General features: G+C 42.2%; 1 protein-coding gene across 6 annotated transcripts in view; it reads right to left on the bottom strand.

Moving 5' to 3' along the window:
- The window catches only part of LOC311150359 (plasma membrane calcium-transporting ATPase 3-like), a gene marked incomplete at both ends in the record, with an annotated part of 30,308 nt that overhangs the window by 13,940 nt on the left and 3,598 nt on the right, over positions 1 to 12,770 (bottom strand). For 2 of the 6 annotated variants that reach the window (XM_084187771.1, XM_084187774.1), the window contains 11 exons: positions 303 to 409; positions 513 to 600; positions 752 to 931; positions 1,492 to 1,726; positions 2,416 to 2,657; positions 3,014 to 3,256; positions 3,480 to 3,694; positions 3,879 to 4,040; positions 4,334 to 4,372; positions 4,712 to 4,762; positions 9,254 to 9,379. In XM_084187771.1, coding sequence (XP_084043897.1) covers positions 303 to 409; positions 513 to 600; positions 752 to 931; positions 1,492 to 1,726; positions 2,416 to 2,657; positions 3,014 to 3,256; positions 3,480 to 3,694; positions 3,879 to 4,040; positions 4,334 to 4,372; positions 4,712 to 4,762; positions 9,254 to 9,379 — 1,688 coding nt within the window. Of the gene's footprint in view, positions 1 to 302; positions 410 to 512; positions 601 to 751; positions 932 to 1,491; positions 1,727 to 2,415; positions 2,658 to 3,013; positions 3,257 to 3,479; positions 3,695 to 3,878; positions 4,041 to 4,333; positions 4,373 to 4,711; positions 4,763 to 9,229; positions 9,380 to 12,770 lie in introns of all 6 variants that reach the window. The other 4 variants (XM_084187772.1, XM_084187773.1, XM_084187775.1 and 1 more) reach the window with 4 other exon arrangements.

The raw sequence follows: 12,770 nt of genomic DNA, 5'->3' as shown, positions 1-12,770 counted from the left end.
ACTTTAAAAGTACACTGCTTTGAAAAGTATTCACCCCCTGCTTTCACAGGTCTCACATAAAAAAAAACTATACATGTCACTAATACCTATTTATGTGCATGATAGTTACATAGCAGTAATGTAAGTACTAATGTAACAATACTAAAGTACATACCATGCTTATGTAACTATAATGTAAATACATAGGGTACATTTAGGGAAATGTAGTGTTAAGTATGGGATTTAATATTTTCCCAAATGTACTAAAATGACTAAAGATTTGTGTCATCATCATCATCATAATCATCATTATGATGTCTCACCATGGCAAAGCCAACATCGGCCTTCTTCAGGGCAGGTCCGTCGTTTGTTCCGTCCCCTGTCACAGCCACTACCTGCCGCTGCTCCAGTACGGTGCTGTCTATGATGCCTGCAGGGAGAGAAAGTTATCATTGGAAATTATACAGCTGCATGGTTTACAAACTTTTTGCAAAAACAGTACTGTAGCTTTGAGTGGAGTATCTCTGACCCACCTTTGACCAGTGTATGTTTGTCTGTAGGCGAGGACCTAGCCAGAACTCTCAGTTTGGGCCAAACCTTGTCAATGCGCTCCTGCTCAACCTGTAAGAAAGAAAGATTGTATTATAGGGGTATCCACATAAACTGTTGAGTCATGTAACACTGAGTTATTGAAGCTAATGAATTGAGTCAGGGCACTTGCATTTTTAGTCAGTAAAAGAGTGTCAAACAATACATGAATTATGAATTCTACCTCTCCTTTCTCATTTCTGATTCGTCGGTTAAATTCCTTTCCGTCTATACACAGGAAGTCATCCCCAGGCTGGATGATGCCACACTTGGCAGCAATGGCGCGTGCTGTGTTGATGTTGTCACCTGTTACCATACGCACGGTGATACCTGCCCGCTGGCATTTCTTGATAGCATCTGGGACCTGGTTAATAAAAAGACACCAGAGTTTTGCTAAAGCCTTGGCACCTCCTCTTACTAGCTGATGTACATCATCCTACAGAGCAATTACTGAATATGTACTAAACCTACAACAAAACCTATAATTTGGAAACACAGAATAAAAATCTTGCGACATTGTGATTTGTCCAAATGATCAGTGACGAAAAATCAAGGCACTGGAACAAAGTTCCTTGTTAGTTGTCGCATCCCACAGTCTGTTGACAGACACTACAGTGCCATTTATGTTATGTGCGTCTGTCCATGAGAGATTACAATACCTATAACTATACCTACAGTATAACAAACCTGTTGTGTCATCCTACTGTGCCAGCCCTTCCATAAGGGCATGGTTCTCCCCTCTCTAATCCTATGTTTTTACAAGTTCTTATTTAGACATTTGTCAACAGAATTATCCACTTGAAATGAAGAGCAAGAAACAGGCAGTTGTCATCCCCGTGGAAAAACTCCACTCCAAATCTACCTGCATCTGTAAAAAAAAAATGCACCCCAATAGAGAATCCCTCTGTGTAAGGTCTTGTTTACCTCTGGGCGGACAGGGTCCTCGATGCCCACCACTGTGATACAGATGAGGTCATTGACGATGCCCGCTTCGTCCTCCCAGTCGGGCTCAGGGATGGCCGGCAGGTCCTTGTAGGCCACGCAGATGGTGCGCAGGCCGTCGCAGGCCATAGGCTCGATCACCTTCTTCACCATCTCGTCCCTGTCCCGCGGGCGGAAACCACGTGGATCGCCACCGCCAGCCATGATAGAGGAGCATCTGACAGACAGAGAGTCAGGACACAGATGCTCTGTATATTAGGGCACAATATTAATGTTAGTCGTTTTGTTTTGTTCATCAATCCTCATTCAAGGCCCACTTTATCTTGAGGCCCCCACCACCCCTTTCTCTATCAAAAGCTGTTGCCTGAAATCAAATCCAACTTTGGGCTCAATTCAATCTGTATCGCAGAAGTTCAGCGTTACAGCGTGGTTTTAATTTAAAGGCAATTTTACCGCGTTAGAGGAGACTTCATTCACGGTAAATGCTGCATATCTCGGCTCAATCGGAATTTACCTTTACAATTCTATCACGCTTCAAATCAAATCAAATCAAATTTTATTTGCCACATGCGCTGAATACAACAGGTGTAGACATTACCGTGAAATGCTTACTTACAGCCCTTAACCAACAATGCATTTATTTCTTAATAAAAAAGTAAAATAAAACAACAACAACAAAAAAGTGTTGAGAAAAAAAGAGCAGAAGTAAAATAAAATAACAGTAGGGAGGCTATATACAGGGGTGGTACCGGTGCAGAGTCAATGTGCGGGGGCACCGACTAGTTGAGGTAGTTGAGTTCAGCAATACGGATTGAATAGAGCCCTTTATTTGTATGCGTGATTCACAGAGAAACTACTTTTGCTACTTGTCATCACAAGGCAGGCAGTCTCCAGAGTCAGACTCACTTCTTGAGCAGGATCTCAGAGGCCCCCTTGCTGTAGAGGCGGAAGGATCCATCAGGCAGCTGAACCACCGTGCTCATGGACTTGCGCACAGAGTTGAAGGTGTAGACCTTGTAGAGCTTCTCCTCAGGGATCTGTTCCCTCACAGGGGCATAGTCCCTCTTCAGGTCCAGGATGAAGCCAAGTAGGGCACACTCTGTCTTGTTGCCCACCTGCTTGGGTAGGCCTCCCTCCTTATCCGGGGGCTAAGGGATAAAAGATGAAGATACCATGTTTTTGCTCAATACATGTGGAGGAAAAAAGAGAGAATAGGAGACTGGGCGAAATGAGTCAAGGACAAGAAGGACAATAAAAAGTATGGAGATACAATGTGTATGTACATTCTGAATTCTATGAATGGTTTATATATGTTGTGTTGACATGAACAAAATACATTTCCATCCAAATGGCCATTAAATGTCTTCAACTAAAATAAACTGGATAACCATAAAATAAAAAAGCTGTGTCATTCCGCATTGCAGATATTATCCAAAATACAAATGTGGGAGCATTCAACAGTGTGCAGGTATCTATCTATCTTTCATAATCCACAATCTCTCACCATAATCTTGGAGGTGTAGGCGCTGTTGACAGCTATGGCATTGACGAGCGTGTCCAGCACCTTAGGATTCATCTGGTCAGGGTGCGGGACCTTGTGGAAGTGCTGGTCGCCCGCGTAGGCCTGCACCACGGTCATGCGGTTAGTAGTGAGGGTGCCCGTCTTGTCGGAGCAGATGGCCGTGGCGTTGCCCATGGTCTCACAGGCATCCAGGTGGCGCACCAAGTTATTGTCCTTCATCATTTTCTACAGGGAAGGAGGAGGAAACAGACGGAGAGGAATCTTACTGTTTGGCCTACACCTGAGAAACTACAATACAATTCAGCTGCATGCACAATATACTTTATAGTGTAATCGTACCTTGATTTTGCCACATGGGGGATATTCGAGCAAAAACGTGATTTAACATGATCGTCACAATGTCTGCAGCAGTGCGCGCACAGACACACACACAGTTTATTACCCTTACCTTGACAGAGTAGGCCAGTGATATAGTGACAGCCAGCGGCAGCCCCTCAGGCACAGCCACCACCAGCACTGTGACGCCGATGATGAAGAACTTGACAAAGTACTGCACATAGACGGGGGTACACTCAGTGAGCCACTCCCGGCCCTGCACCACAAAGGTCTCGATCACAAAGTACATCACCAGGATGATCACTGTGATGGCTGACATGACCAGACCTGAGGAAGAGGACAGACAGACACACAGACATGGCTGCTTAGATCAAAGGAACATGTGAAGAGTTTGTCAGCAGTCGAGTATGCACTGCTAGCCAACCTTGTGCATACACAGGTCAAGTCAGAGTGAACAAGCAGGCCAGCAAAAATTAGATTATGAACGCTGAACGCTTTAGTCAGCCCTCACCTGCCTTCCCGATCTGCACGGCCAGTTTAGTGAGTTTGCCCTGGAGCACAGACTTCTCTTTTTTAGGTACGTTGCCCTTTTTCTTCTCCGCTTCCACCTCCCCACCTTCAGCGCTCTTCAAGGGCTGCATCTCCATGGCAACAGCCTCATCCTGTTTCTTGGCTAAGGTTGGGGGTTGTCACAACGTTAGGGAGTGGTTAGGACGGGTTAGAGAAAAGCCAAGAGGTGTAGTGAGCGTTCCGGCACAAAATGGCTGCCATGCTTCCCCCAGGTTGGTTCTACATAAATCAAGATATTGCTTCCATCTTATTTGAGAAGTAAAATGTTTTAAAATATTTTGTATAAATTATTACCTTAAACCATCTGTTGTTTGCATTGTTTCCCAAACGATTTATATAAAGTAGCCTACTTGAAATTAGGGATGATTCCTCTGCCTTGGAATCCCCGTTTCTTACCTTTGTTCTGATTGTTTTCCAGTGTCCCATCTTGCTTGCCTGTGATTAAGCGAGAGAGAGAGAGAAATATCTAGACTGATACAGCTGAATGTGACAGACATATTGCTGCATGGGAGGCAAACATCGCTCCCATTTTAACCCCCCTAAAGGAGTAAAAATCGAATGGGAAAATGAATAGACAAAATGAAAGTGACAGAAACGTGTGAAGAAATCGCCATGACTTATATCAACATGTTAAACGTACTTTTCAAAATATTTTACAGTTTGTAATTTTCTTTCAATTACATTAGGGGTCCACAATTTCCCATGGGAGTCCCATGGAATATCTCTAGCAAACCCCTTCACCAATCTAACTAGTCTAGTAGGGGAAACACCTACCATTCGTGATGCTGATCTGTTTTGCTTCGACTGCAGGGGTATTATTGCCCTCTGATGAGATAGTGGTTTGGGATTTGAGATAGGGACAGGGACAATAAGAGATTTTATCAAATTAAGAGACAAAAACAATCAAAACAGTAAAAAGGATGAGCAACAGAAACAACAAACAAGGAATGAATAAAAATGAATGAATGAGACCTCAGGAGCAGCAAATAAGTAAACAATTGCATCATGTCTTTCTATGATCTTCATTGTGAAGCTTGGTCCTAACCAGAGGCTTCCCCCTCTGTGTAACCCCATCTCCATCGTGCTCTCCCTCTTTCCATTCAAGTACTGATCGCTTTGCAGACTCCTATGCTTTTAGATATAATTATTAAACAGCTAGCTACCCCTCTTCATATCAAGGAGAGGGAGACGGGGAGAAAAGTCTCTGCCCATGTACTGTAAATGCACACTGTACAGCTCAGAGATGCTTTGCTCTCTCTTTCTCTTAAGCAGAAGTAACATCAGGCCTTGAATGACACAGCTAAATGGAGCATCTCTTCAACACACCTATTGAAACTGCCAATTCATGATACTTATATACAGTGGGGGAAAAAAGTATTTAGTCAGCCACCAATTGTGCAAGTTCTCCCACTTAAAAAGATGAGAGAGGCCTGTAATTTTCATCATAGGTACACGTCAACTATGACAGACAAAATGAGGAAAAAAAATCCAGAAAATCACATTGTAGGATTTTTAATGAATTTATTTGCAAATTATGGTGGAAAATAAGTATTTGGTCAATAACAAAAGTTTCTCAATACTTTGTTATATACCCTTTGTTGGCAATGACACAGGTCAAACATTTTCTGTAAGTCTTCACAAGGTTTTCACACACTGTTGCTGGTATTTTGGCCCATTCCTCCATGCAGATCTCCTCTAGAGCAGTGATGTTTTGGGGCTGTCGCTTGGCAACACGGACTTTCAACTCCCTCCAAAGATTTTCTATGGGGTTGAGATCTGGAGACTGGCTAGGCCACTCCAGGACCTTGAAATGCTTCTTACGAAGCCACTCCTTCGTTGCCCGGGCGGTGTGTTTGGGATCATTGTCATGCTGAAAGACCCAGCCACGTTTCATCTTCAATGCCCTTGCTGATGGAAGGAGGTTTTCACTCAAAATCTCACGATACATGGCCCCATTCATTCTTTCCTTTACACGGATCAGTCGTCCTGGTCCCTTTGCAGAAAAACAGCCCCGAAGCATGATGTTTCCACCCCCATGCTTCACAGTAGGTATGGTGTTCTTTGGATGCAACTCAGCATTATTTGTCCTCCAAACACGACGAGTTGAGTTTTTACCAAAAAGTTCTATTTTGGTTTCATCTGACCATATGACATTCTCCCAATCCTCTTCTGGATCATCCAAATGCACTCTAGCAAACTTCAGACGGGCCTGGACATGTACTGGCTTAAGCAGGGGGACACGTCTGGCACTGCAGGATTTGAGTCCCTGGCGGCGTAGTGTGTTACTGATGGTAGGCTTTGTTACTTTGGTCCCAGCTCTCTGCAGGTCATTCACTAGGTCCCCCCGTGTGGTTCTGGGATTTTTGCTCACCGTTCTTGTGATCATTTTGACCCCACGGGGTGAGATCTTGCGTGGAGCCCCAGATCGAGGGAGATTATCAGTGGTCTTGTATGTCTTCCATTTCCTAATAATTGCTCCCACAGTTGATTTCTTCAAACCAAGCTGCTTACCTATTGCAGAGTCAGTCTTCCCAGCCTGGTGCAGGTCTACAATTGTCTACAACTGGTGTCCTTTGACAGCTCTTTGGTCTTGGCCATAGTGGAGTTTGGAGTGTGACTGTTTGAGGTTGTGGACAGGTGTATTTTATACTGATAACAAGTTCAAACAGGTGCCATTAATACAGGTAACGAGTGGAGGACAGAGGAGCCTCTTAAAGAAGAAGTTACAGGTCTGTGAGAGCCAGAAATGTTGCTTGTTTGTAGGTGACCAAATACTTATTTTCCACCATAATTTGCAAATAAATTCATTACAAATCCTACAATGTGATTTTCTGGATATTTTTTTCTCAATTTGTCTGTCATAGTTGACGTGTACATATGATGAAAATCACAGGCCTCTCTCATCTTTTTAAGTGGGAGAACTTGCACAATTGGTGGCTGACTAAATACTTTTTTCCCCCACTGTACGTCTGTCTGTGAATAAACAGTATAAGAAACAGACATCGTAAGTCAATCACATGTAAATACATCCATGTACAGTACCAGTCAAAAGTTTGGACTCACCTACTCATTCAAGGATTTTTCTTTATTTTTACTATTTTTTACATTGTAGAATAATAGTGAAGACATCAAAACTATGAAATAACACATATGGAATCATGTAGTAACCAAAAAAGTGTTAAACAAATTAAAATATATTTTATATTTGAGATTCTTCAAATAGCTAACCTTTGCCTTTATGACAGCTTTGCACACTCTTGGCATTCTCTCAACCAGCTTCACCTGGAATGCTTTTCCAACAGTCTTGAAGGAGTTCCCACATATGCTGAGCACTTGTTGGCTGCTTTTCCTTCACTCTGTGTTCCGACTCATCCCAAACCATCTCAATTGGGTTGAGGTCGGGGGATTGTGGAGGCCAGGTAATCTGATGCAGCACTCCATCACTCTCCATCTTGGTAAAATAGCCCTTACACAGCCTGGAGGTGTGTTGGGTCATTGTCCTGTTGAAAAACAAATGATAGTCCCACTAAGCCCAAACCAGATGGGATGGCGTATCGCTGCAGAATTCTGTGGTAGCCATGCTGGTTAAGTGTGCCTTGAATTCTAAATAAATCACAGACAGTGTCACCAGCAAAGCGCCCCCACACCATAACACCTCCTCCTCCATGCTTTACGGTGGGAACTACACATGCGGAGATCATCTGTTCACCCACACCGTGTCTCACAAAGACACGGCGGTTGGAACCAAAAATCTCCAATTTGGTCTAATGTCCATTGCTAGTGTTTCTTGCCCAAGCAGGTCTCTTCCTCTTACTGGTGTCCTTTAGTAGTGGTTTCTTTGCAGCAATTTGACCATGAAGGCCTAATTCACACAGTCCCCTCTGAACAGTTGATGTTGAGATGTGTCTGTGACTTGAACTCTGTGAAGCATTTATTTGGGCTGCAATTTCTGAGGCTGGTAACTCTAATGAACTTATCCTCTGCAGCAAAGGTAACTCTGGGTCTTCCATTCCTGTGGCGGTCCTCATGAGAGCCAGTTTCATCATAGCGCTAGATGGTTTTTGCGACTGCACTTGAAGAAACGTTCAAAGTTCTTAACACTTTCCGTATTGACTGACATTCATGTCTTAAAGTAATGATGGACTGTCATTTCTCTTTGCTTATTTGAGCTGTTCTTGCCATAATACGGACTTGGTCTTTTGCGAAATAGGGCTATCTTCTGTATACCCCCCCTACCTTGTCACAACACAACTGATTGTCTCAAACGCATTAAGAAGGAAAGAAATTCCACAAATTAACTTTTAAGAAGGCACACCTGTTAATTGAAATGCATTCCAGGTGACTACCTCATGAAGCTGGTTGAGATAATACCAAGAGTGTGCAAAGCTGTCATCAAGGGAAAGGGTGGCTATTTGAAGATATATTTTGATTTGTTTAACACTTTTTTGGTTACTACATGATTCCATATGTGTTCTTTCATTGTTTTGATGTCTTCACTATTATTCTACAATGTAAAAAATACTAAAAATAAAGAAAAACCCTTGAATAAGTAGGTGTGTCCAAACTTTTGACTGGTAGTGTATATATGAAGAGTTAATTTCCAAAACGCTATATGCACAGATTTTTCACATTTGTGTTTTTTCATCAGAAGTGAATGCCTATGGGTGTGTAAAATATTTCTGGTCTCAGATTTTTTGTTCATAGATTTTATATATGTATTAAAATGGGTTTTGTTGCAAAACACTATATATCCATTGTTTAGCTGGAATGGAATGTTTGTATGCTGTATATTTAACATATAAATTCAACTCATCATAAATCCAGCCTCAGGCTCAGTGTTTGGTTAGAGTTAGGACTCGCCCCAAATGGCACCCTATTCCCCATATAGTGCACTACTTTTAACAAGAACAAAGATCTCATTTTACTGTATTGATACACTTTAAAAAATATATAAAAAATATTGATGTCACAAATGTATCATTTGTACAGTTGTACTGTGTAAATCTTTGCAGTGCTACTTTTGTCTCTGAGAGTGATTGTTTTTCTCTGTCTGTCATTGAACAACTCCATGCCATGATTGCATGTGGAAAAAAACCACACCAATCACTTCTAATAAGTGCCCCCCCCAAAAAAGCTAATTTACCAACATTTCTGAAAATGGATATATAGCGTTTTGGAATGAAACTCTTCATATCCATTTTAAGTATCCCTGGTATATGTATTGAGTTTCAAATGTACTATATTTGCTTCATACTCACAAAAATGATACCCAACGTCTTAAGGACATTACACCTTCTGCCTGCCTTATTATCTCACCTTTCTTGTCTTTCTCCTCCTCCTCCCCCTCTCCAGCCCCCAGTAGAGTGAAGATGATTCCAGTTTGAGAGTTGATCCCCACAGCAGTAACTAGCATCTTTCCTGAGCCTTCCATCACATGAGTTCCTAAGGGGACACAAAGATTAAATTCCTAAATAGACATGGGAATAACTCACAATGATCAACACTATAATAAACAGAGTACATACAGTGCATTCAGAAAGTATTCAGACCCCTTCACTTTTTCCACATTTTGTTATGTTACAGCCTTATTCTAAAAGGGATTCAATTGTTTGTTTGTTTTTCCCTCATCAATCTACACACAATAACCCATAATGACAAAGCAAAAAAACTGGTTTATAGACATTTTTGCAAATGTATAAAAAAAAAACTGAAATATCACATTTACAAATCATGTCCAATCAATTGAATTTACCACAGGTGGACTCCAATCAAGATGTAGAAACATCTCAAGGATGATCAATGGAAACAGGATGCACCTGAGCTCAATTTCGAGTCTCATAGCAAAGGGTCTGAATAAGTATGTAAATAAGATATTTCTGTTTTTTATTTTTAATAAATTTGCTACAATTTCTAAAAACCTGTTTTCGCTTTGTCATTATGGGGTATTGTGTGTAGATTGATGAGGGGAAAAATCATGTAATTCATTTTAGAATAAGGCAGTAACGTAACAAAATGTGGAAAAAGTGAAGGGGTCTGAATACTTTCCGAATTAAATGTATTAATCATATCGCACCTCAAACAGAAGGGAGAATTTCCATTAATATCGTTTGCGATCGATATGCTGTTCAAAGAAGGTTATTGCGGAAAATGTATTTATATGATGTAGATATAGTGGACTGCTAAGTTCACATTACACAGTAACATCATCTTCACTGAGACCTAAAACTCTCATTCCTGGAGTGACAAGCCAGCCTCTTGTTCTAGAGTTTGCATGGTTGGCTTGAGTGTCATGTGCCATTGGGAACGCAGGTTGGAATCCAGAGGCAATGCAGAATTACACTCACCAATCTGTAGCTACTGTAGTTTGTTTTTTTAATCACTGTGTAAGGTCACTTTCCCCTGTTTTTCCTACTGACCGGTGATCTAATTACTTTTGTACAGCAGAGCTCCATTATGTTCCCATTAATAAAAATACTCTATCTCAAGAGACCAGGGGTTGTTCAATAACACTGCCTAATACCAGGGAGTGGAATAGCTCAGAATACTGCTAAATATGTTTGATGTTGATGATTGCTTACATATGTAATGGCTTGGGACTGTTATGAACATGTGCACTAAACTACAGCATGTAGATGGTCAGAGCAAGTAAAGTGACTGTATTTCATCTGGAACTGATAAATTCCACAGCATTTACAGAGTTTGCATTCATCCAATGTGTGGTGGCCCAAACATCAAGTGATTTATGAGCAACACGAGAGGTTCAGTGGGGAGAACAAGTATTTGATACACTGCCGATTTTGCAGGTTTTCCTACTTTAAAAAAGCATGTAGAGGTCTGTAATTTTTATCATAGGTACACTTCAACTGTGAGAGGCGGAATCTAAAACAAAAATCCAGAAAATCACATTGTATGATTTTTAAGTAATTAATTTGCATTTTATTGCATGACATAAGTATTTGATCACCTACCAACCTGTTAGTTTTTCTTTAAGCAGCCCTCCTGTTCTCCACTCATCACCTGTATTAACTGCACCTGTTTGAACTCGTTACCTGTATAAAAGACACCTGTCCACACACTCAATCAAACAGATTCCAACCTCTCCACAATGGCCAAGACCAGAGAGCTGTGTAAGGACATCAGGGATAAAATTGTAGACCTGCACAAGGCTGGGATGGGCTACAGGACAATAGGCAAGCAGCTTGGTGAGAAGGCAACAACTGTTGGCGTAATTATTAGAAAATGGAAGAAGTTCAAGATGACGGTCAATCACCCTCGATCTGGGGCTCCATGCAAGATCTCACCTCGTGGGGCATCAATGATCATGAGGAAGGTGAGGGATCAGCCCATAACTACACGGCAGGACCTGGTCAATGACCTGAAGAGAGCTGGGACCACAGTCTCAAAGAAAACCATTAGTAACACACTACGCCGTCATGGATTAAAATCCTGCAGCGCACGCAAGGTCCCCCTGCTCAAGCCAGCGCATGTCCAATGACCATCTGGATGATCCAGAGGAGGAATGGGAGAAGGTCATGTGGTCTGATGAGACAAAAATAGAGCTTTTTGGTCTAAACTCCACTCGCCGTGTTTGGAGGAAGAAGAAGGATGAGTACAACCCCAAGAACACCATCCCAACCGTGAAGCATGGAGGTGAAAACATCATTCTTTGGGGATGCTTTTCTGAAAAGGGGACAGGACAACTGCACTGTATTGAGGGGAGGATGGATGGGGCCATGTATCGCGAGATCTTGGCCAACAACCTCCTTCCCTCAGTAAGAGCATTGAAGATGGGTCGTGGCTGGGTCTTCCAGCATGACAACGACCCGAAACACACAGCCAGGGCAACTAAGGAGTGGCTCTGTAAGAAGCATCTCAAGGTCCTGGAGTGGCCTAGCCAGTCTCCAGACCTGAACCCAATAGAAAATCTTTGGAGGGAGCTGAAAGTCCGTATTGCCCAGCGACAGCCCCGAAACCTGAAGGATCTGGAGAAGGTCTGTATGGAGGAGTGGGCCAAAATCCCTGCTGCAGTGTGTGCAAACCTGATCAAGACCTACAGGAAACATATGATCTCTGTAATTGCAAACAAAGGTTTCTGTACCAAATATTAAGTTCTGCTTTTCTGATGTATCAAATACTTATGTCATGCAATAAAATGCAAATGAATTACTTAAAAATCATACAATGTGATTTTCTGGATTTTTGTAGGAAAACCTGCAAAATCGGCAGTGTATCAAATACTTGTTCTCCCCACTGTAAGTGTGACAGATACATACTGGGAAAATTGTGTATATTGCTTGATGAAATCGTATCACACATATTTCTAAACCTGCATCTGAATACTTTCAATATTTGTTATTCGGCTCCGTCACCAATGTGGATTAGGCTGCTATATCACAATCACAACAGCATGCTTCTTTTAGATCTCTGCATAGACCTAGCCTAGTGGACCTATGGAGTGAGTAGTCCAGTTCCGAGGATCATTATTGGGTAGAGGATGAGTGAGGGTCCCCTGTGGGTCTAATGGATCCATGACCCGGTGCTCAGGATGCTGACCAGGGGCTACAATCTGATTAGTCCTGTCAGGCTCCAGGGAGGAGTCACTCTCTTACTGGGAGAGGCAATGAGATTTCCCCTCTCGGCACTGCAGCCAGCACACGGAGACACTAGGCAGGCCATTCACTCAGGCAGATCACCAGTTATGCATACAACAAAAGTACACACACACACACACACACACAGGCACAAGCACGTACACAGATAGAGGTCTAAATGTGGCTGAGCACCTGCCTTTTTGCCCTCTTATGAGAAAAATGCCCTTTCAGATTGGTGGCGT

The sequence above is a fragment of the Coregonus lavaretus genome, assembly GCF_964263955.1.
Source record: "Coregonus lavaretus genome assembly, chromosome: 22".
Lineage (NCBI taxonomy): Eukaryota > Metazoa > Chordata > Actinopteri > Salmoniformes > Salmonidae > Coregonus > Coregonus lavaretus.
The sequence above is the reverse complement of the archived record's forward strand: the minus strand, read 5'-3'. Positions and strand labels throughout refer to the sequence as shown.